Here is a 24,180-nt window from a genome sequence, read left to right as displayed (position 1 = left end):
TGGCCTGATGTTGGTACCATCACGCTGATCGTTTTCTCCTTCAGATTCCCCCAGTTGCATCATGACAGCTGTTTCCTTGATTTTTAACATCGACCTCTTCAGTAAACACAGCAGTGGTATGGTAATGCTGACTGAAGAGTTGTCACTGCTCACAAGCAACGTGGATTGCTCAAAATTTTGGAGGACTTGGCAGAGGTCCAACATGTTGGCCCAATCGGATCCACAGAAGCTTGGCAGCTGTCCGGATGCGCCTCGGTACTGCGCCGTCATGTACTGGACCACTGCACTCTTCTGCTCACAAAAGCGTGCTAGCATGTGCAGCGTAGAATTCCAGCGCGTAGGGACATCACACAGCAAGCGATGGTGGGGGAGATTGAAGCGCTCCTGCATCTTGGCGAGTGCCCCCGAAGCAGTACTGGAATTTCTACAATGTTTGGCCACTCGACGCACCTTCAACAGAAGATCGGCCACGCCTGGGTATGTCCTCAGGAACCGCTGAACTACTAGGTTCATCACGTGCGCCAGGCAAGGGATGTGTGTCAGCTTAGCCAACCTTAAAGCGCGAATGAGATTACTCCCATTATCACACACAACCATGCCCGGTTTCAGGTCCAGCGGTGCCAGCCACAAATCCGTCTGTTCCTTTATTCCCCTCCAAATTTCCTCCCCTGTGTGCTGCTTATCCCCAAGGCAGATCAGCTTCAGCAACGCTTGCTGACGCATGCCAACAGCTGTGCTGCACTGCTTCCACGATCCTACTGCTGCTGGGTTAGCGTTTCCGAAAGAGGTACAGCTTTGAGATGCGTTGGAGGAGAAGGAGTCAGAGAGGTAGGTGCTGCTGTTGTTATCCAGTGGGAGGGACGGCGGTGCAGCTGTTTGCGGCGTGGGCAACACCCGCGCCGTAGCAGGTGAGGAATCGCTGCCAGGCTCCACAAGGTTCACCCAGTGCGCGGTAAGGGAGATGTATCGACCCTGGCCGAACGCACTCGTCTAGTTGTCAGTGGTGAGGTGAACCTTGCAGGCAACGGCATTCTTCAAGCTTCGGGTTATTTTGCTGACCACGTGCTCATGCAACTCAGGCACTGCAGAGCGCGCAAAGTGGTAGCGGCTGGGAACCACGTAACGTGGGATGGCCACTGACATCATGCCCTTGAAGCTGTTTGTCTCCACCACTCGATATGGCAGCATTTCGCAGGCCAGAAGCTTGGCTATGCTGGCTGTTACTGCCACGGCCCGGGGGTCATTTGCTGGCAATTTCCTCTTGCGCTCAAACATCTCCGACACAGACAACTGAACCGTAGCGCTGCACACGGAAGGGCTGTTGGTTGTTGTGTTTGATGAACACTGGGAGACCTCAAGAGCACTACTCCGGAAAGTGACAGTGTCAGCGTCGTCTGATGTTTGTGAATGTTGTGAACCACGCAATGGCTGGGCTACTGCTGCTGCTGAGGCGGGTCTGGTGGTGAGTCTGGTGAACCCAAGGGAGGCAGTGTTGCTGGTACCCTGTCCTGCCGCGTTTGCCCACAGAGTGGGATGTTTGGATAGCATGTGGCGGCTCATGCTGGTGGTGGAGAGGTTGTTAATACTTTTCCCCCTGCTCAGGCGAGTCTTGCACACCTTGCAAATCGCCATGGTAACATCCTCAGTGCAGTCTTCAAAGAAAGCCCAGACTTTGGAGCACCTGCCTCCTTGCTGGCGATTTCTGTTTCCTCCTCTTTTGCCTCTCACTCTAACTTCCACGCTTGTGGTGCCTGAAATTGCGCGCCGCCTACCTTGTGGCACAAGGCGAACTCGTGCAGCAGTGGGTTCTTCAACAGACTCATCTGTGCTGCTGCTACGACGGCGATGTTCTCGTTCACAAATAAAATCTGGGTCTCTGTCCACATTGTCCATACCCTCCTCTTCCATCTCCTCAAACTCGTCATATGTCATTGTGGGGGGCCGCCGCCGTGGAGTAGAGCTCCCCAGAACAACCTCTGCGCAGCTCACTCCAACGTCGTCTTCCAGATCTTGTCGGCCGACCTCCTGCAATTGCAACCCCTCCTGCCCAACTTGCTCTGGGATTTGGGTTTCCGAGTCCTCCTCGGACTCGCCTTGTATTTCAGTGCGCGGTGCATTTCCCACAGTTAATGGTTGTGAATCCGGGCACAACATTTCTGGCTGTTCCTCCATTGACCTTTCATAGGTGGAAGTTTGTTGGGCTGGGAATAGCTCCTGCGAATACCCCATTGTGTCCTGAGGTAATTCATAGGACTGGTTATCTGGCAGTTGTGTGCGTGGTGTCGCTGCCGGTTGTGTCAGCTTTGTGCCCACTGGCTCCTTGTAACTGGCTGAGGACTCGGACCTCGTGCGTGATGTGCTGGTGCTGCTTAACCCACTGCTGGACGCTTGAGAGGTCATCCAAGTAATTATCTGGTCCTGTTCTTTTGGATTTGTGAGGGTTGTTGTCCTGGACAACATGGGCGGTATTGAGTGGGTTTTCTTGGGTGCTCCCCTGTGGCCTGTACGTGAACCGTCAGGGGAAACACCTCTTCCCTTGCCCCTTCCTCTTTCACCGGATTTCTTCCTCATTTCACTTATCCTTACAGTACACGCTGACTGGCAGCAGTACAGTGGCAGCACAGAAATGCTATACAGTACCACTATTCCCAGCAGCGACACAGAGCACAATGCTATACAGTGGCGGGTGAGCGGTGTACTACTGTTCCCAGGCCCAGCAGACACAGAGTGGAAGTAAACACAATGCTATATAGTCTGGCTGAGCGGTGTACACAGAGTGGCAGTACACACAATGCTATATAGTCTGGCTAAGCCGTGTACACAGAGTGTCAGAAAACACAATGCTATATATAGCGTGGCTGAGCGAGGTGCACAGTGGCAGTACACACAATGCTTTATAGTCAGGCTGAGCCGTGTACACAGAGTGTCAGTAAACAATGGTATATAGTCTGGCTGAGCGGTGTACACAGAGTGTCAGTAAACAACGGTATATAGTCTGGCTGAGCGGTGTACACAGAGTGGCAGTAAACACAATGCTATATATAGCGTGGCTGAGCGAGGTGCACAGTGGCAGTACACACAATGCTATATAGTCAGGCTAAGCCGTGTACACAGAGTGTCAGAAAACACAATGCTATATATAGCGTGGCTGAGCGAGGTGCACAGTGGCAGTACACACAATGCTTTATGGTCAGGCTGAGCCGTGTACACAGAGTGTCAGTAAACAATGGTATATAGTCTGGCTGAGCGGTGTACACAGAGTGTCAGTAAACAACGGTATATAGTCTGGCTGAGCGGTGTACACAGAGTGGCAGTAAACACAATGCTATATATAGCGTGGCTGAGCGAGGTGCACAGTGGCAGTACACACAATGCTATATAGTCAGGCTAAGCCGTGTACACAGAGTGTCAGAAAACACAATGCTATATATAGCGTGGCTGAGCGAGGTGCACAGTGGCAGTACACACAATGCTTTATAGTCAGGCTGAGCCGTGTACACAGAGTGTCAGTAAACAATGGTATATAGTCTGGCTGAGCGGTGTACACAGAGTGTCAGTAAACAACGGTATATAGTCTGGCTGAGCGGTGTACAGAGAGTGGCAGTAAACACAATGCTATATATAGCGTGGCTGAGCGAGGTGCACAGTGGCAGTACACACAATGCTATATAGTCAGGCTAAGCCGTGTACACAGAGTGTCAGAAAACACAATGCTATATATAGCGTGGCTGAGCGAGGTGCACAGTGGCAGTACACACAATGCTTTATAGTCAGGCTGAGCCGTGTACACAGAGTGTCAGTAAACAATGGTATATAGTCTGGCTGAGCGGTGTACACAGAGTGTCAGTAAACAACGGTATATAGTCTGGCTGAGCGGTGTACACAGAGTGGCAGTAAACACAATGCTATATATAGCGTGGCTGAGCGAGGTGCACAGTGGCAGTACACACAATGCTATATTAGTCAGGCTAAGCCGTGTACACAGAGTGTCAGAAAACACAATGCTATATATAGCGTGGCTGAGCGAGGTGCACAGTGGCAGTACACACAATGCTATATACAGCGTGGCTGAGCGAGGTGCACAGTGGCAGTACACACAATGCTATATATAGCGTGGCTGAGCGAGGTGCACAGTGGCAGTACACACAATGCTATATTAGTCAGGCTAAGCCGTGTACACAGAGTGTCAGAAAACACAATGCTATATATATAGCGTGGCTGAGCGAGGTGCACAGTGGCAGTAGACACAATGCTATATATATAGCGTGGCTGAGCGAGGTGCACAGTGGCAGTACACACAATGCTATATATAGCGTGGCTGAGCGAGGTGCACAGTGGCAGTACACACAATGCTATATATAGCGTGGCTGAGCGAGGTGCACAGTGGCAGTACACACAATGCTATATTAGTCAGGCTAAGCCGTGTACACAGAGTGTCAGAAAACACAATGCTATATATATAGCGTGGCTGAGCGAGGTGCACAGTGGCAGTACACACAATGCTATATATAGCGTGGCTGAGCGAGGTGCACAGTGGCAGTACACACAATGCTATATATAGCGTGGCTGAGCGAGGTGCACAGTGGCAGTACACACAATGCTATATATAGCGTGGCTGAGCGAGGTGCACAGTGGCAGTACACACAATGCTATATTAGTCAGGCTAAGCCGTGTACACAGAGTGTCAGAAAACACAATGCTATATATATAGCGTGGCTAAGCGAGGTGCACAGTGGCAGTACACACAATGCTATATATAGCGTGGCTGAGCGAGGTGCACAGTGGCAGTACACACAATGCTATATATAGCGTGGCTGAGCGAGGTGCACAGTGGCAGTACACACAATGCTATATTAGTCAGGCTAAGCCGTGTACACAGAGTGTCAGAAAACACAATGCTATATATATAGCGTGGCTGAGCGAGGTACACAGTGGCAGTAAACAATGCTATATATAGTGTGGCTGAGCGAGCGGTGTACTACTGTTCCCAGCAGCGACACACAATGACTGGGGGGGACCCTGGCTAGCGTGGCTGGAGAGCGAACTACCCTGCCTGCCTACCCAAAGCTAAACCCACAGACAAATGGCGGAGATATGACGTGGTTCGGGTATTTATTTACCCGAACCACGTGACCGTTCGGCCAATCAGAGCGCGTTCGGGCCCGAACCACGTGACCCGTTCGGCCAATCACAGCGCTAGCCGAACGTTCGGGGAACGTTCGGCCATGCGCTCTTAGTTCGGCCATGTGGCCGAACGGTTTGGCCGAGCACCGTCAGGTGTTCGGCCGAACTCGAACATCACCCGAACAGGGTGATGTTCTGCAGAACCCGAACAGTGGCGAACACTGTTCGCCCAACACTAGCTGCAGTATGCAATGTAATGTCAGTAGAGGCTGATAATTTAGTGTACCTCAAACCCAGCCAGAACCCCCCTCTACCTCCCAAACCCTAAAAGTCTTATTCCCGGCCTTCCAACAGGACCTGATGACTGGCTGATCACATACAAGCCTATATAGCTATTTTTATAGACATAGGTTACTGCAACGTGATCCAACAATTGGGTGTGTGATCATAATACTGGTGTATTGCACTCTGTACAGACCTAGGAAACTCACTGGGTGTGATTGTAACAGAGTTCTGTTTTCCACCATACAGAGAACACTATACTGTATATCCAGTACACCTGATCATTGAACATTTATAAACCAACAGTTTAGCAATCAGGATAGAGAACACTATTAGACCTAAGGTCCGTACACACCTCAGATTACACAGTTTGCTGAAGTGTTCTTAAAGCAGTGGGATTAGCCATACTATGCCAGGGTAAAAAAAACACAAATATAAGTAGATAAATACTTGATCTACTTACATAACACATGTATTGTACTGTCCACATTTTGATTTCAGTGAATTGTATATAGTAAATGAAGAGAATTCTGTTCCTGGTGGGAACCATGTCTTTTGCCCACAGTTTGAGACTAAATCCTCATGTCATTTCTGCCCTTTACTTTTTTTATTTTCTCCTCCAATCGCTGAGTCACCTCAGCCTTGCTTGTAAACACAAGTGAGCAGAGGATCGTGTTTCAGATAAGCAGCTAGGCAGGGAAATAAATGGAAGAGGAGGAATATAGTATAGATAAAAAGAACCCCCAGCATGCACTGTTTGGCATTGACTACTAAAGGGCCAGTGCTCCTAAAGTATGTGATAATTCCAAACCATAACAGCAGAAACATGTTGAAAGTTTTGAATGCAGGATTAGCATCTTTATCACTTAATACACTCAGACCAGTTGCTGTTGAAATTTGATTTTTATGGTGACAATCCCGCTTAACCACTTAAAGTATACCTGACCAGTGATGTCCTATATCGCGCTTCCATAGCTGGGAGTGTTCTGCACATGCGCAGAAGCAATTTCTGCTTACTGTAGAAGCGTAGAATTGCTTCCAGCTGTGCGAGCACATAAGACAAGGCGCACGGCATGGGGCCATACATCCAGAGTCAGAAGGGCGCTTCAAGGGAACAGAGCAGCGCAGAATGATGGCGAGAGACCAGGAAGAATTCAGGGGGCTGGAAGAAGCTCCTCCAAGTAAGTAGCCAATATTTTTTTTCCTCAGTTAGTTGCCTTTAAGGACTATGGTAGGTAAAATGTACTTGTATAAGTTAAAGATATTTGAATATTCTCTAAAGCATGATTGGTTACTTGGAAGTGGTTACCATTATTTTGCATTTGAGAAGTCCCAATCCTCAGATACTCTCAGTTTCTGCCTATAGTTTTGCTGCCAGTCGACAGGAAGCAAATGGGAGATTTGAATAACAAGACTTTACAGAGACAAAGTAAAGGCATTTGTATGTTTCTTCTGTAGCACAGATATGAGATCTTTTCTCTCCCTACCTGTACACATCCGAAATTCAGGTACATATCAACTAGTCGCTTGGTCCTCTGTGGCAGAGTGATTCAAAAGCCAAATATTACTGAAAGGAGTCAGTAAACCATACCAGCTATGTCTATGTGCAATGAATAGACTTAAAGCGGGATTGTCACCATAAAAATCAAATTTCAACAGCAACTGGTCTGAGTGTATTAAGTTATAAAGATGCTAATCCTGCATTCAAAACTTTCAAAACTTTTCTGCTGTTATGATTTGGAGTTATCACATACTTAAGGAGCACTGGCCCTTTAGTAGTCAGTGCCAAACAGTTGCATGCTGGGGGTTCTTTTTATCTATAATATATTCCTCCTCTTTCATTTATTTCCCTGCCTAGCTGCTTATCTGAAACATGATCCCCTGCTCACTTGTGTTTACAAGCAAGGCTGAGGTGACTCAGCGATTGGAGGAGAAAAGAACAAAAGGTAAAGGGCAGGTCTATTCACCTACAGAGGAGGCAGTTCCTGCAAGCGGGGGAAGGTGGCCTAGGGATTTAAAGAGAACCTGAGGTGGGTTTTAAGAATACTATTAGGTCACAGAGGCTGGTTCTGCATACTATCACCAACCTCTGTGTCTGTACTGTGCCCCCGCAGTCCCCCCCCCCCCCCCCCGCGCGCTCTGCCCTCCCCATAAATAAAACCGCCATGCTAGCGACATGCACCCTGTTGCTAGCAGGCTGTTTACCTATGTGCTGCCTGTCACCGCCGCTCCCCCACCTCCTCTATAGCACCGCTCCCTGCCTGAATCCCTTCCCTCCAATCAGCTTGTGGAGGCAGGGAGGGAAGGGAAGCAGGCCGGGAGCCGCGATATAGAGGAGGCGGGGGAGCGGCGGTGACACGTGTAATAAATATTTGTTGGTTGCTATGGGCAACAACACTACACCTTTGTTCGTCACCATATCACAGAACATGTGATAACTTAACACTCATCACAGCAACAGCACAGGAGATAGAACTGCTTAGACGTCGTCAAAGGTTAAGGTGTTTATTCGGAAAACAGATATACAGATGTGTTTAGCAGCAATCTTATCTTCATTACATGTTTCGTTACCTCAGCAAAGCAATCAGTCTGTAGTAAGTCCCCTTAAAGAGAATCTGTACTGTAAAATTCTTACAATAAAAAGCATACCATTCTATTCATTATGTTCTCCTGGGCCCCTCTGTGCTGTTTCTGCCCAATCCTGGCTTATAATTGCCATTTTATGCAGTGTTTACAAACAAAAGACATAGCAAGTGTAAAGGTCCGTACACACTCCGGACTGGAGGCAACGATGGGTCCGTCGTCACCTCCCGCTGGGTGGGCGTTCCAGCGACAGTCCGGCATGTGTATAGTCTGTCGGCGGACTAATACGGCTGTCTCTGAGCGATCCGCCGGGCGGATCGCTCAGAAACAGCCGTATCAGTCTGCAGACAGACTGTACACACGCCGGACTGTCGCTGGAACGCCCACCCAGCTGGGAGGTGACGACGGACCCGTTGTTGCCTCCAGTCCGGAGTGTGTACGGACCTGTAGGCTGAGAGTAGCTCAGTGTGTGAGTCATACAAAGTGTGCAGGGGGCCTGGAGAGGGGGTGTATAGCTTCTATCCAATCACAAGCAGCACAGTACATTCCAGCCTGACTGCCTGAGCCGGTAAGACCCGACAGGAGAGAAGATTAGATCATATAACAGAGATAACACAGCCACTGTGCAACTAGGAAAGGCTGCAGTAAGACAGAGCACATTAGAACAGCTATAGGAACTTATAGGATAGAAGAAATAAAGCTCAACATTTTGTTACAGAGTCTCTTTAAGCGTTGCAGCTCTTGGTCTATGCCTTGGGAATAGACCAGGCTTTTTCTTATGGTAAATCTATGCTAGTTGCACTTAGCGTATATACAGCATACAGGTAGATGACTAGAAGTAAAGTGAAAGTAGAAGTGAAGTCTGAAGTTAGAAGGTGGAAACTGGAAGTGGGCTCTGGAGCCCATGTTGGCTATTTTATACTAGTCACTAAAGAGTTAAATGTGACATCACCCAGCAGGGATGGATCAATAACCCATCACCTGCTATTGGCTGATCAGAACATGGGATAGCATGACAAGCACAGTCTTTACTGCGCATGCACTGGAAAATTCCATTTTCCAATGACCTGTTCCCTTGTTCTATGGAAAACATTGTTTTCTGTTCCCTGGCTATTGTTTTCCTTTAGGAAATATGAAAACACCCGATGTTTACCCCACAAGGCCTGGAGGTCTGTACATCCCGAGCTTGATATCTATTCTGACCCGGTAGGGCCAGAGCACAATGTTCTACTGAACATGGTGCTTCCAGAAATGCCTCTATTTCTTAGCAAGAGAAATTCTCCTTATAGAGAGACACTCTGCATAGCAAGTCCCTTTACTAAACCAGTTATGTAAATTGACTGAGGCCACCGAATTCAAGCATATCATACTTGAATTATAACAACAAGCAGCACAAAGGTAAACCGCCTGCTAGCGACAAGGTGCATGTCGCTAGCACGGCGGTTTTATTTATGGGGACAGCAGAGCGCAAAGGGGGGGGGGGGGAGACAGGGGGCACAGTAATAATAATAATTCCCTTTTTTGTATAGCGCTTTTCTCCTGTCGGACTCAAAGCGCTTGTGAGGCAGCTTCTAGAGCGCACTCAGTAGGCAGCAGCAGTGTAAGGGAGTCTCGCCCAAAGAACTCCTTACTGAATAGGTGCTGGCTTACTGAACAGGCAGAGCCCTTACCCGTTACACTATCCAGCCAGTGCATAGTACAGACACAGAGGCCGGTGATAGTATGCAGAACCAGCCTCTGTGTCCTAATGGCATTCTTAAAACCCACCTCGGGTTCTTTAAGGGGCTCATCTACTCCTCCACTTTACTGAAACTTCTAAAGCCAGTAGAAAAGATATCTTGTTTCCCAGAATGCTCTGAGGGTGTGGTGGAATGCCACATATCAAACAGCCTAGGCTGCGCTCAGTGGGAGGGCGTGGCTAAAAACTAATATACAGCAACATATAGCTAAAGAAAGTGTTCTGATGCTGAAACCAGGTGTTATGATAGCGTACCGTTGACTGTTCCACTGCGGTGAGAGTCTCCCAAGTGCAAAGTCTAAGTGACCACGGGTCTTCACCAGAGCACCCCAGGAGGGGGTGATGGGCCGCAACCCCTAATGGGCTACGGACTACTTAGCTGCCTAGTGCCCACCAGGTTGCACCCAGGAAGGACTCGAACAGTGGTCAGGAGAACAGATGACACCTCGATGTGGAGGATGGATGATTGAATGATGATCCAGTAGTACTGAGGGATTAGAGATCCGGGATAACTGTGACAGAGGAATCCAGGTCTGGATAGAAGCTGAGGTCAGGGCAGGCGGCAAAGGTTCAAGTCGGGTAACAAGCTGAGGTCAGGGCAGGCGGCACAGGTTCAGGTCCTGTAACAAGCTGAGGTCAGGGCAGGCGGCAAAGGTTCAGGTCCGGTACCAAGCTAAGGTCAGGGCAGGCGGCAATCCAGGAGAGTCAGAGACGAGCCAAAGGTCAAGCCGGGTAGATCAGATCAGGAGTAGTCTAGAAACAGGCCGGGTCGGTAACAAAGATCAATCAGGAAAACGAGCAGAGCTTCAGGCTAACTCACACACTAGCTGACAGAGGAATCAGCGTGGAGTACTGTGAGTCACCGCCTTTCAAACTGGAGGAGGGCTGGCCTTCCAATTGAATTGCGCGCCACGCATGCGTACTAACGGCCGCCAAGACCAGCGCATGCGTACTGTCATCTTGACGCATGCGTACTTTTGTCCACCAGGAATGGCGCATGCGTACTTTGTTTGCCCACAGTCGCGGCTTGCTCTTCCGCACCTCCTATCACCGGCAACCACTATGATGACGCGTCAGTACGCGTTCCTTCACACAGACCACCCGGAAGTGCTGACTCCCAATGGGGCACGGAGTCCCGTGCGTCCTGCATCGGTAAGACCCATCTGGACTGCGGATCACCGGAGGATGACGAGGCCATGAAACCACCGACTCGTGGTAAGATTTCTGCGTGATCCTGACACCAGGATATTGAACATGAATTGAGTATCCTGAATAATTTACTACATTCTACTATATGTTGTTACGGTTCCTCTTTATTTCTGTCACACTCTACAAACCATCAGTGTTTATGAATAATATACATGAATGACATGAGGCTGTAGTCCCCCACCAAAGCAAATTTTAGCATAGCATTTTTTTCCCTAGACTACATTTTATAGTTTATTTAATGCTTTTAACTGTTACATGATGGTGCCGCTTACATTTCTTAACAGTGAAACAGACCTTTGCCCAGGGACATGACCATCATTAGCGGGTGTCATTCCTCCTAGGGCTGATGATTGTGGGGACACTATCTGCTGGTATATTCTTCCTGTCAGTTTCCTACCAAAGCTCTGGTTTCCTCCCACAGTCCAAAAATATGCTGGCAGATAAAATATGGGCCATAACATGCTCATATCTATGCTTGCCAGAATTCTTCTGCTTATTATACAGTAAGACTAGCAATTAGTGAATATCGTTAAAGTGAACTTCCAGACTAAAAATCTACTCAGCACTGAAAAGGTTTGGTGTTTCTTTAACAGGTTCACAGCATCAGAACTTTGTTTTTCATACCCAAGCCTTTTTTTTAGCTGCTTAGAAGCTAAGCTCCGCCCCATTAAAAAAAACTGCCCAGGCATTTTTCCCCTGATGCTGTGCAAAGCATGATAGGATTTAGGATGCTGTTGATCTCGTTGCCTAGCAACTGGGAGGGGTGATCAGGACACAGGACAGTTGGAACTGTGTCTCATGCTCCCTGCCACCTCCTTTCAACCAAAAAGATGGCTGCCCTCATGAAAAAACAAACCTTTGCCTGTTCTTTTAAAGCAGGGTGGGTAAGAGATTATATTACCTATCTATTTTAATTAACATAACTAATGTAACTTAATGACGGTATGTTTGTTTAGGCTGAAGAATGGTACTGGGCCCTCAGAGGTTTGGGAGGAGGTGTGGAAGATTGTGCCTAGGCTATACCTAAACCTGGCAGTGGTTGAATCCACTATCAATCTAGCTATTTCAAAACGTACAGACATAGACTGCACCAAATAATGTGCATGGCATAAATGAAGATATATTCTCATACGCAAAAAAATAAGATATTAAATCAAGGCTTTAAAGTGTACCAGAGATGACATGTGACACGATGATAGACATGTGTATATACAGTGGCAAGCATACAGACACTTATGCTGGGAATACACGTTTTGTTTTTGCCTTCGTTTAAACCTTCGTTTCGATTGTGCCTTTTGTCCTTTTCGATCCCGAAATAATCGATCGTAAAGTTAATATCACCACCCACGGTTTCGTTTTTTTTTTCGATTCTGATGATTTAGCTTTTCCAATGATCGAAGGCTGCAAAGAAACGAAACGTAGTACAGGGACGGACGGCATAAACGAATATATAATCGATCTGAACAGCCATCAAGCCTACCAATGGCTCGATTAGATGGATAAAGAGAGATAATATCAAACATGTTCGATCACTAGTCGTTCGTTTTTGGGGTCTATTAATCAAAACTATAATGAGATTATGACTATTTTCACATACGTTTTCAACACTCGATTCGTTTACCGAACAAATCGAAGGCTAAAACGAAGGCAAAAACGAAACGTGTATTCCCAGCATTATGTTGTGCTCCTTTTCTTTTTTGCCTGCCTGATAGTTTTATAATTAGCTATGGAACTGACCGTTTTTCTCCGTTCAGGACTCAGTCGGCTCGCTGATAACAAACTACAGCTATAAAAAACTTTCCTAAGCAGATACCTGGGCTTTTTTCTGTGAGAGGAAAAGATAAAAAGGTCAATAGTTCATGTATTTACGCTCTGGGACTCTTGTGACACTGCAATTGAGATGAGACCATGAAACATTAAATCCGCTTTGTAAATGTTTATATATAAAATAAAACCTTGAGATATGTAAAAGAGTGATTTTTAGGAGTAGAAGGACAGATACAATTGTTTATCTCATTAGTTTATTTTCATCTTTGGTTCACTTTAACCACTTAATGATTCTGAGGCAGTATATCTACACCCCGCGGGAGCATTGTTCCTGTTGCAGGGGCGTAGATACACGCCTCCTACAGCGAACGCTGCTGTGTGCGCTCCTGTGCATTTTCTCGTCACCGCTTGTTAGTAGACAGATCAGTTCACTGATCTTAGTGCCGGTGATTGATGACGGCATCAATGAGAAACCGTGATCATTGACAAAAGAGAAAGTAGCACATGCACACATAACTTCCTCTCTGTACTGTTCTGCATAACTGTTGTTTGTGAGTGGCTTAGGAAATATCTCAGCAGGAAGGTGAGCATGCCACTCCACGAAGGCAGCCTCCATGCCTTCCTAATGGTGGGCTTACTATGGATAGACTAAGGAATTGCCTAACCTGCAGCCATGGAACTTGCGCGACATGCATCTCAAGTTTGAACCTGCCACTCGCCAAACCACAGGCAATCGACTAAATGCAATTTTTTAGCTAACTGTATTGTGTTGTGCTGTAAGAAGTCTCCTGCTTCTCCTTCCAACTACCCCTTCATATATCTGTACATGCAGTTTACCTGAACTGAGCACATAGTAACCATCACAAGGCTGCCAGCATGTACTTCAGAAAAGGTGTATATATATATATATATATATATATATATATATATATATATATATATATATATATATATTCAGTGATTTATTTCATGCATACCTCCCAACTTTTTGAGATGAGAAAGAGGGACACTTAAGCCACGCCCCTGCCACACCCCTGATAACGCCCCCATCACACCCCTAGCCACGCGTACCATAAAGATTTCATAAGAAAAATGTTTTAGAATTCAAACCACGCTGGTCCTTTCTATCCTGGTTCATTTTCCTTCATATTGACATTTTAAAATTAGTAATATATCAATTTAAAGGTTGGGAATAAAGTTTAGAGTCAATCAAACACATTTTTAGTAGAGAAATATATATATTTACATAGAAAGAGGGACAAAGTCCTGAAAGAGGGACAAATGAGGAGGGAAGAGGGACAGGGCTCCCAAAGAGGGTCTATCCTTCCAAAAAAGGGACAGTTGGCAACTATGTTTCATGTGTTGATTGTGAAGCATTGTATATAGTATATACTAACCAAAGGTTGTAAATATGCACGGACCCAGATGCACCTGTGGGCGTTGCAGCTGTGGACCATGGCCTAGTGTTGGCGGTGGCTTAGTGTGGGTGGTGCAGCTGTGGACTATGGCTTAGTGTGGGCGGTGGCCTAGTGGCTTAGTGTGGCGGTGGCTTAGTGTGGGTGGTGCAGCTGTGGACCATGGCTTAGTGTGGGCGGTGGCCTAGTGTGGGTGGTGCAGCTGTGGACCATGGCCTAGTGCTGGCGGTGGCTTAGTGTGGGCGGTGCAGCTGTGGACCATGGCTTAGTGTGGGTGGTGGCTTAGTGTGGGTGGTGCAGCTGTGGACCATGGCCTAGTGTTGGCGGTGGCTTAGTGTGGGCGGTGCAGCTGTGGACCATGGCTTAGTGTGGGCGGTGGCTTAGTGTGGGTGGTGCAGCTGTGGACTATGGCTTAGTGTGGGCGGTGGCCTAGTGTGGGTGGTGCAGCTGTGGACCATGGCTTAGTGTGGCGGTGGCTTAGTGTGGGTGGTGCAGCTGTGGACCATGGCTTAGTGTGGGCGGTGGCCTAGTGTGGGTGGTGCAGCTGTGGACCATGGCCTAGTGTTGGCGGTGGCTTAGTGTGGGCGGTGCAGCTGTGGACCATGGCTTAGTGTGGGTGGTGGCTTAGTGTGGGTGGTGCAGCTGTGGACCATGGCCTAGTGTTGGCGGTGGCTTAGTGTGGGCGGTGCAGCTGTGGACCATGGCTTAGTGTGGGCGGTGGCTTAGTGTGGGTGGTGCAGCTGTGGACCATGGCTTAGTGTGGGCGGTGGCTTAGTGTGGGTGGTGCAGCTGTGGACCATGGCTTAGTGTAGGCGGTGCAGCTGTGGACCATGGCTTAGTGTGGGCGGTGGCTTAGTGTGGGTGGTGCAGCTGTGGACCATGGCTTAGTGTGGGCGGTGGCTTAGTGTGGGTGGTGCAGCTGTGGACCATGGCTTAGTGTGGGCGGTGCAGCTGTGGACCATGGCTTAGTGTGGGCGGTGGCGTAGTGTGGGTGGTGCAGCTGTGGACCATGGCTTAGTGTGGGCGGTGGCTTAGTGTGGGCGGTGGCTTAGTGTGGGTGGTGCAGCTGTGGACCATGGCTTAGTGTGTGCGGTGCAGCTGTGGACCATGGCTTAGTGTGGGCGGTGGCTTAGTGTGGGTGGTGCAGCTGTGGACCATGGCTTAGTGTGGGGGCGGTGGCTTAGTGTGGGCGGTGCAGCTGTGGACCATGGCTTAGTGTGGCGGTGGCTTAGTGTGGGTAGTGCAGCTGTGGACCATGGCTTAGTGTGGGCGGTGGCTTAGTGTGGGTGGTGCAGCTGTGGACCATGGCTTAGTGTGGGCGGTGGCTTAGTGTGGGTAGTGCAGCTGTGGACCATGGTTTAGTGTGGGCGGTGGCTTAGTGTGGGTGGTGCAGCTGTGGACCATGGCTTAGTATGGGCGGTGGCTTAGTGTGGGTGGTGCAGCTGTGGACCATGGCTTAGTGTGGGCGGTGGCTTAGTGTGGGGGGTGCAGCTGTGGACCATGGCTTAGTGTGGGCGGGGACTTAGTGTGGGTGGTACAGCTGTGGACCATGGCTTAGTGTGGGCGGTGGCTTAGTGTGGGTGGTGCAGCTGTGGACCATGGCTTAGTGTGGGCGGTGGCTTAGTGTGGGCGGTGCAGCTGTGGACCATGGCTTAGTGTGGGTGGTGGCTTAGTGTGGGTGGTGCAGCTGTGGACTATGGCTTAGTGTGGGCGGTGCAGCTGTGGACAATGGCTTAGTGTTGGTGTCAACTCAGCGTGGACGGCGGCGGTTGTGGTGTGCTTGCTAATTCTATTGCGAATCGGGGGGTTTCCTGGTTTGTGCTAAGAGATGAGACAGCATTACAGCTACAAAAATGAAGAGAATTTAACCATAAACTAATCAAATTCTCCAAACTTCCAACAGGATGGGAACTATCTGCAAGCCCACCTTTGGCTACAAGCATGTCCTGGCCCTCACAGACAACTTTGGAAGTTTTAATCAGGAGGTCTCCAAGCAAGATGTGTCCCGAAATCGTGATGCTCCAGAAGGTGGTTTTGATGCCATCATGCAGGCTGCAGTGTGTGACGTAAGTGCACGGAGGTGGAGCTACTGGGTGGGGGGAGGGGGTATTTTTCATGTTCTCTTTAGACAGTCTATAAAGTGGATCCGCGGTAAACTTTTACTCATTGCATAATTGTGTTCCTTTCCTATAGTTTATAGGGCATTCCTCAAGCCAAATACTTTTTTGTTTTAATACTAATTATGTACTTAATACTTAATTTTGTTTTAATACTTTAATACTAATTCCGTATAAACTAAACAAGCCTCGCCCACAGCTTCAGAGTGCCTTGGCACTGTAGCAAGGCCTTATGGGAGCTCAGTCTGGGCAGGAGTGACACTGAAGTCGATCGATAGTTTTGAAACGATCGATGACTGAGATCGACCAGTGTATCGGCCCCTTTAGATTTGCTGTGTAAACTATCTAAACTTTAGATACGATATATAGACAAGTTACTTTTCATAGTTAGTTTTTCGTCTCGGATCCGCTTTAATTGGTCAGAATCACTAATCCGTCACACACTTCACCAATCAGTGCAGCTCACCAAATGTCATCCTTCCAGGAGGTGCCACTGCAGGCTGAAGGACATGATGAGAAAAATCAGTTTTTACTAATGGTCCAGTGCGGTTGACGTGACAGAGTTATAATTTTATAGTCAAATTGTCACTACGTCTATTATTATTATTTTTAACGTATTGCGTTATAAAGCGCCGACCTATGGGGTACTTAAAAGGGGTGAAGATGCCCAATTTATACAATATATAGGCTAATAAGCTGTAGTACAGCTAAGAAGTAAAACATTATTAGCAAAGATATGAGTCTCATATTGTTTCCAGTACAGGAAGAGTTAAGAAACAAAAAAGTGGACAACACTGTCTTTTGAAGGTCTTATCTCAACTGTCTCTCATTGTTTCTTCTTTGTTTATGGTCTTTCTGCAGAGAAAAGTTCAAAGGGTCACTAGTCTGCTCTGCGAAATCATTTAAAATGCTGAGTGCATTGTGGAAACTGCAATTAGAGAATGATGCAATGTTATAAAAAAAAAGATATACCTGAAAATAAAAATGACACTATCTTCTATTAATTATCTGTACTACACAACCAATTCATTATATCATGAGGGTTTTTTTTTTTTTGCTTCAGTGTCACATTAAGATTTCAAAGGTTGGGGAGTGAAGGATGTGTTTTGGAGGCGATTCCAGAGGAGTGATGCGGCACATGAGACATCTTGTATATGTTAATGTAAGGAGGTGGTTCTAGAGAAGGGCAGAAGAAGGTTGTGTGTTGATCGGAGTTTGCGGTTGGGGTGGTATTTGGAAAGTAGTTTCTACACAGATGCTATCAGCAGTGTTTCCAAAGATAGGAAAAGTATGTGAGTTACATGTTGGCCATTATAGAGCATCCTAGGACCAGAATAGAAATGTTTTGACAACTCGCCGCCAACGGTGAAGGGGTGCCTCACACTTTCCCATATTGTGTTTGACAGGAGAGAATCGGCTGGAGGAACGAGTCTTCCCATCTACTGGTTTTCACCACTGATGCCACAACCCACATTGCCTTGGATGGACGAATTACTGGGCTTGTCCATCCTAATGATGGGGAGTGCCATCTTGGAGAGGACAACTCATATATACAGTCCACTGTTCTGGTAAGTAAATGAATGTTTTCAAACGTTGCCCTCCTTGTTTTAAAACCTAAACTACATGGAGAGTAAAGGTGCGTACACACGCACTACGGCCGCCAACGGCGGGTCCATCAGACCCTCCCGCTGGGCGGACTTTCAGGCGACAGCAGCGCATGTGTACACGCTCAGCGGATCGGTCAGAAACAGCCTTATCAGTCCGCTGACAGCGCGTACTGTCGCCTGAAAGTCCGCCCAGCAGAAGGATCCGTTGGCGCCCATAGTGCGTGTACGCACCTTAATGCTGGGAATACACCATAAAATTTTCTGTAAGGCTGGCCATACACTGGCCCGATTTGCCGCCGTTTCAACAGCAGATTTGATCACTGGGTTCGACCTGCTGCCAATCGTTCGCGCTACACGCCGAATTTCGATCCATTTCGTCCGATCCCGTCGATCGATCCGTGCGGAAAATTACCGTCGATCACCCGCGGGTAGGGAGCGCGTCGCTAGCGGCGTTCGAGTGCCCGACGACCGACGCAATAGAGCGGCAATACATTACCTGCTCCGCCGGCACGACTGCCCCCGGTCACCGCTGCTCCGTCTCCGCTCTGGTCTCCGGCATGCTTCAGTTCCTCCTGCTCGGCAGGAAGTTTAAACAGTAGAGGGCGCTCTACTGTTTAAACTTCCTGCCGGGCAGGAAGAAGTAAAGCATGCCGGACCTGGAGACCAGAGCGGAGACGGAGCAGCTGTGACCGGGGGCAGTCGTGCCGGCGGAGCAGGTAATGTATGCGGGCATGCGGGGGGGGGGGAGCGGCGGCAGCAGCACCACCACCACAACAGATTTCAGGCTGAAATCGGTTCACAATCTGTTTGCAGTAAAGGTAGTCATACGATCCCTCACTGATCAGATTCGATCAGAGAGGAATCTATCTGTTGGTCGAATCTGATGGCAAATCGACCAGTGTAAAGCTACCTTTAGATTTTTCTGTTAGATTTTCTGTTAGAATGCATAATTAGATTATTTTCTGTAGAGACTGGTCATTATCTCTGGTGCATTGTCTTCTGGTTATCTCCTGCTGAGTGGAACAATGCCTAATTGCTCGGCAGATAGATGTACGATAGATACATTTCCACCATGTTGAACTTTATCTATATGAAACGTCAAGATCCGCACCGTCAAAGGTAATGTCTTTTATTAAAGTGCAAAATTTAAAACATGATAAAAAGAGTGGGTCAAAGGTGACGCACAGGCGTTTCGGACTTCCACAGTCCTTTCTCAAACCTTCATGGACCCATCGTGGGTCCATGAAGGTTTGAGAAAGGACTGTGGAAGTCCGAAACGCCTGTGCGTCACCTTTGACCCACTCTTTTTATCATGTTTTAAATTTTGCACTTTAATAAAAGACATTACCTTTGACGGTGCGGATCTTGACGTTTCATCACGTACTGCTTGTTGCTCCAAAGTGGATCTCTGCACGTCTACTTACTACATTGGTGCTGGAACAAATCTGACAGCAGAACTTTATCTATATGGCAGGTAAATCTAACAGAAAATTGTATGGTGTATTCCCAGCATTAAACCATGCTGTAGAGTGGGTGATGCCGGGCATAGAGGGTGTCTCCAACCATCATTCCTGCTGACCTCTCACTTTATGCCATGTATGGAATGAGAATGTGTGTTTTCTTTGCACCTCACGTTGCTCTGCTGCCTGACTTCGTGAAGGGAGTATTGGGACTACTATTAGGCCCGGTTCACATTGGCGTTTCGAGCCAAAAGGATCCGGTCAGCGGATCCAGTCTCCGCTTCACTGGATCCGGATGGCTCTGTCCGCGGCCCGGATCACATTAAAAATGGAAGTGAAAACGGATCTGATCAATGATTAACTGGATCCGTTTTCACTCCACTTTCGCCGCAAAAACATACCTAATCATCTGTAGCAGCCGGCGGTAGAGGCTTCCTCTTCTTCCACTGTGACTACACAGCACGTCATGTGACTAGCCACATGACGCATCATGTAGTCACATGACGCGGAAGACGATGGAAGCATCTAACACCGGCTGCTACAGAAGATTAGGTATGTATTTTACCCTCCCTCACCCTCCCTCCCGGCTGCTGCACCCTCCCCTCACCCTCCCATCACTCAGGTTCGCGTCGGCACATGCCCCCATCCCCCGTGGAACTGTCCGTTTTTTCACTAGTGTGAAGAAACGTTCCGTTTTCCATTGCCCCAATGTTGCAGCATTTTTTGCCCGGATCAGTTCCGCTGGGCAGAACGGTCCGGAAAATTAGGGCCTGCGGCAATTTTTAGATCCGGGGACCGGAACGTATCCGAACCAACGGACGCATGTGAATGGATCCATAGGTTAACATTGTATTCTTTCACATCCGTTCCATTTGTACAGTATACGTTCTGGTTCCGATCCGCAAAAAAACGCTAATGTGAACTAGACTGTACATATGAAATGTATGCCTTACCTTGTTCTCTGCTTCCTGTACAGTGTAGTGTCTGTTAACAAGACTGTGGCATGCTCAGGAACCTACTGCTGTTTTATATCAATACATTTCCATGTTTGTGCTTCTTTAGCTAAACCGAACCGTCAAATATACGAAAATTAGACATTTCCAATATTGTTATCCTGAATAATGGCTTCTCAACATTTTACAATGAGGTGGTAATACCTACAGTGATAGTAATAGTAATTACTACAGTAGTAATAGTAATACTATTACAGTGATTTAGTGCCAAACAACCCATAAGTGTTGCCATTTACTAGGGGACAGCATATTGGGGTGATTCAGACATTCTGAGCCTCATCTTACAAGTCGGTACCCAGACTTTGGTCATCCTGATTGAATTTCTTGAGAAAGGGGTCAGTGATTCAGGAAAGATGACTTTTTTAATGAATCTGTAAATGTATTCCTTTATTGATGATGATGTCAAATATTGATCTGATTTGGTTTGGATACTGAGTGTTTGCCATTACTGATTGTGATATTACCTGTTAAGGACTAGAGCTGTTTGTGTGTAGCAGATGGAACAGGGAGGTGTGTGATCAGTTTGTACAGGCGAAGTATTTGTAGCGCTCTGGTTGGCGAGATGACTTCCTGTTTTAGCCTACACAGGAAACACTGGTGTTGTGACTGTCACCAACAAATCAGAGCGTTAGAAATCTGTCACCTGACCAAACTGATCACATGCTTCTCTGCATGCTCCTCCATAAGTCACACCCACGGACAAGTCTAATGATGGCTCCTTTACATTACTTTTCTTTAATGCACCTTTCCATCTGTTCCCAGGACTATCCATCCATTGGCCTCATTACGGAGAAACTGTCTCAGAAAAATATCAACTTGGTTTTTGCTGTCACAACAGCTGTCAAGAGCCTGTACACGGTAATATTCTACACGAGCAAAATGTACACCCAGATCCAATAAATGTTTTCCTGAGTTTTTCCACACAGGTTTTTAATTCCTTATCCGTGAAAGAAGTTCAGCCCACAGCAAGGTCAACATTTATCATGAGATAACCATGTCAATTAAAAGAGGTTACTGCAAACCCAATCACTAAACCAGCCATGTATCCAAGGCACTTAAGGCTCATACACACATCCAACATAATGCACAACCAACTGCACAACATGACTGACCGCACAACCAGTTGTTTACACCAGAAGTACGTACACACAAGCCAACCAACTAAACAAGAAACTATCTTAACCTCCCCAGCGTTCAATTTCCCTAGGATTTCTGTGCAAACAGTGATAAAATTTATTTTTAAAACTTTTTTTTCCCTGTAACTTGCCAAAATGTGTCAAGCAAGGGTCTAGTATACAGTGCAGGAGAGTATTGGTATGTATGCATGTTTATACTGTTCACAGCATGTTTTTTTGAACGGACATTTCTGTCCATACCGCTAGGAAGGTTAAAGCGGATCCGAGATGAAAAACTAACTATAACAAGTAACTTGTCTATATATCCTATCTAAAGTTTAGATTTACAAAGCAAATCTAGCTGCAAACAGCTTTAACAGTTTATGATTATTTATTCCTGTGATACAATGAGGCAGCCATGTTCTGTTTGTCACATTACACACAGGCAAGCTGAAAGCATCTCCAGCACTCAGACTGTGAAAATTTCACTCCTCCCACCTCCCCTCTGCCTCTGAAATCTCTGGCTAGTAACCTCCTCCTCCTCCTGCCCAGACTAAGCTCCCATAAGCCCTTGCTACTGAGGCTCAAAGTGCCAAGGCTCTTCGGAGAAGCTGTGGGCGAGGCTCAGTTTCGTAGTGGATAATTTATCATTTTTTTGCAGCGGTGTGGATCATTTACCAACCCCCCCCCCCCAAAAAAAAAATAATAATAAATAAACAAAGAATAAACAAAACGAAGCGCACCACTGCAAAAAAAAATGGGCGTGGCCATGACATCATATGGACGGAGCTAACTGTATTATTACTGTGCAACAGTAAGGCAGTGGGCTAATATAGGTAGCCAGAGTAGTTGCCACCAGTATAGGCTAGGTAGGTAGGTGCCCCCAGTATAGATTTCATAGGTAACTGCCCTCCAGTACAGATTAGATAGGTAGCTGCCCCCCAGTATAGGTTAGATAGGTAGCTGCCCCCCAGTATAGATTAGATAGGTAGCTGCCCCCCAGTATAGGTTAGATAGGTAGCTGCCCCCCAGTATAGGTTAGATAGGTAGCTGCCCCCCAGTATAGGTTAGATAGGTAGCTGCCCCCCAGTATAGGTTAGATAGGTAGCTGCCCCCCAGTATAGGTTTGATAGGTAGCTGCCCCCCAGTATAGGTTAGATAGGTAGCTGCCCCCCAGTATAGGTTAGATAGGTAGCTGCCCCCCAGTATAGGTTAGATAGGTAGCTGCCCCCCAGTATAGGTTAGATAGGTAGCTGCCCCCCAGTATAGGTTAGATAGGTAGCTGCCCCCCAGTATAGGTTAGATAGGTAGCTGCCCCCCAGTATAGGTTTGATAGGTAGCTGCCCCCCAGTATAGGTTTGATAGGTAGCTGCCCCCCAGTATAGGTTAGATAGGTAGCTGCCCCCCAGTATAGGTTAGATAGGTAGCTGCCCCCCAGTATAGGTTAGATAGGTAGCTGCCCCCCAGTATAGGTTAGATAGGTAGCTGCCCCCCGGTATAGGTTAGATAGGTAGCTGCCCCCCAGTATAGGTTTGATAGGTAGCTGCCCCCCAGTGTAGGTTTGATGGGTAGCTGCCCCCCAGTATAGGTTTGATAGGTAGCTGCCCCCCAGTATAGGTTAGATAGGTAGCTGCCCCCCAGTATAGGTTAGATAGGTAGCTGCCCCCCGGTATAGGTTAGATAGGTAGCTGCCCCCCAGTATAGGTTTGATAGGTAGCTGCCCCCCAGTGTAGGTTTGATGGGTAGCTGCCCCCCAGTATAGGTTTGATAGGTAGCTGCCCCCCAGTATAGGTTAGATAGGTAGCTGCCCCCCAGTATAGGTTAGATAGGTAGCTGCCCCCCAGTATAGGTTAGATAGGTAGCTGCCCCCAGTATAGGTTAGATAGGTAGCTGCCCCCCAGTATAGGTTAGATAGGTAGCTGCCCCCCAGTATAGGTTAGATAGGTAGGTGCCCCCCAGTACAGGTTAGATTAGGTAGGTGCCCCCAGTATAGGTTTGATAGGTAGCTGCCCCCCAGTATAGGTTTGATAGGTAGCTGCCCCCCAGTATAGGTTAGGTAGTAGGTGTCCCCCCATAATAGAGGGGGGAGTCAGCCGCAGAGAGGGCAGCCCGACCTCTCCCTCCCTTTCTCTCCCCGGGCTGCCCTCCGTGCTCCCCCCTTCACCTGCAGAGTTAGCGCAGGGAAGCGCTGTAAACTGTCAGCAACTCACCTCTCTGGTTCCAATCGCTGCTCACTCGCCGCCAGTCTCCTGCTCTGCATAGACGCGTATACACACGCTGCTTCCTGCCCTATCTCTCACCCCACCTGGTCGCACTCCCCGCACCCACCTCACGACGCTAGTGGCGAGGCTTGTTTAGTTTATAGGGAATTAGAGTATTAAAACAAAACAAAAAAAGGTATTTGGTTTGAGGAATGCCCTATAAACTATATGAAAGGAACACAATTATGCAATGAGTAAAAGTTTATCTCGGATCCACTTTAAATACTGTGCGCGCAAGCAACAAACTGCACATGTCCGCATTCAAAAATAAAGTTGTTCAAAAGACTTGTACACATGTTGCCAACCTGCATGATAGCTGGGCAGGTTGATCCACTGGTTGGATTTCGCAAACAACCTTTTATCAGGTAGTCGGCTTGTTTGCCAGCTATACACAAGCCCAACTATCTTACAACAGACAAAGTTTAGAAGATAGTTAGGGAGATTGTTTGAATGTTTGGAGCATACCTAAATCTCGCTTCAGAGCTCATA

At 47.6% G+C, this 24,180-nt stretch overlaps 1 protein-coding gene across 1 annotated transcript in view; it reads left to right on the top strand.

Moving 5' to 3' along the window:
* The window catches only part of ITGB3 (integrin subunit beta 3), a 148,209-nt gene that overhangs the window by 55,582 nt on the left and 68,447 nt on the right, over positions 1 to 24,180 (top strand). Inside the window, exons 5-7 of the mRNA XM_068263716.1 lie at positions 16,022 to 16,184; positions 17,642 to 17,803; positions 21,078 to 21,173. Of these exons, the coding sequence (XP_068119817.1) occupies positions 16,022 to 16,184; positions 17,642 to 17,803; positions 21,078 to 21,173 (421 nt within the window). The remainder of the gene's footprint in view (positions 1 to 16,021; positions 16,185 to 17,641; positions 17,804 to 21,077; positions 21,174 to 24,180) is intronic.

The sequence above is a fragment of the Hyperolius riggenbachi genome, chromosome 12 (genome assembly GCF_040937935.1).
Source record: "Hyperolius riggenbachi isolate aHypRig1 chromosome 12, aHypRig1.pri, whole genome shotgun sequence".
NCBI classification, from domain to species: Eukaryota; Metazoa; Chordata; class Amphibia; order Anura; family Hyperoliidae; genus Hyperolius; species Hyperolius riggenbachi.
This window is presented reverse-complemented; position numbering and strand designations above follow the sequence as displayed.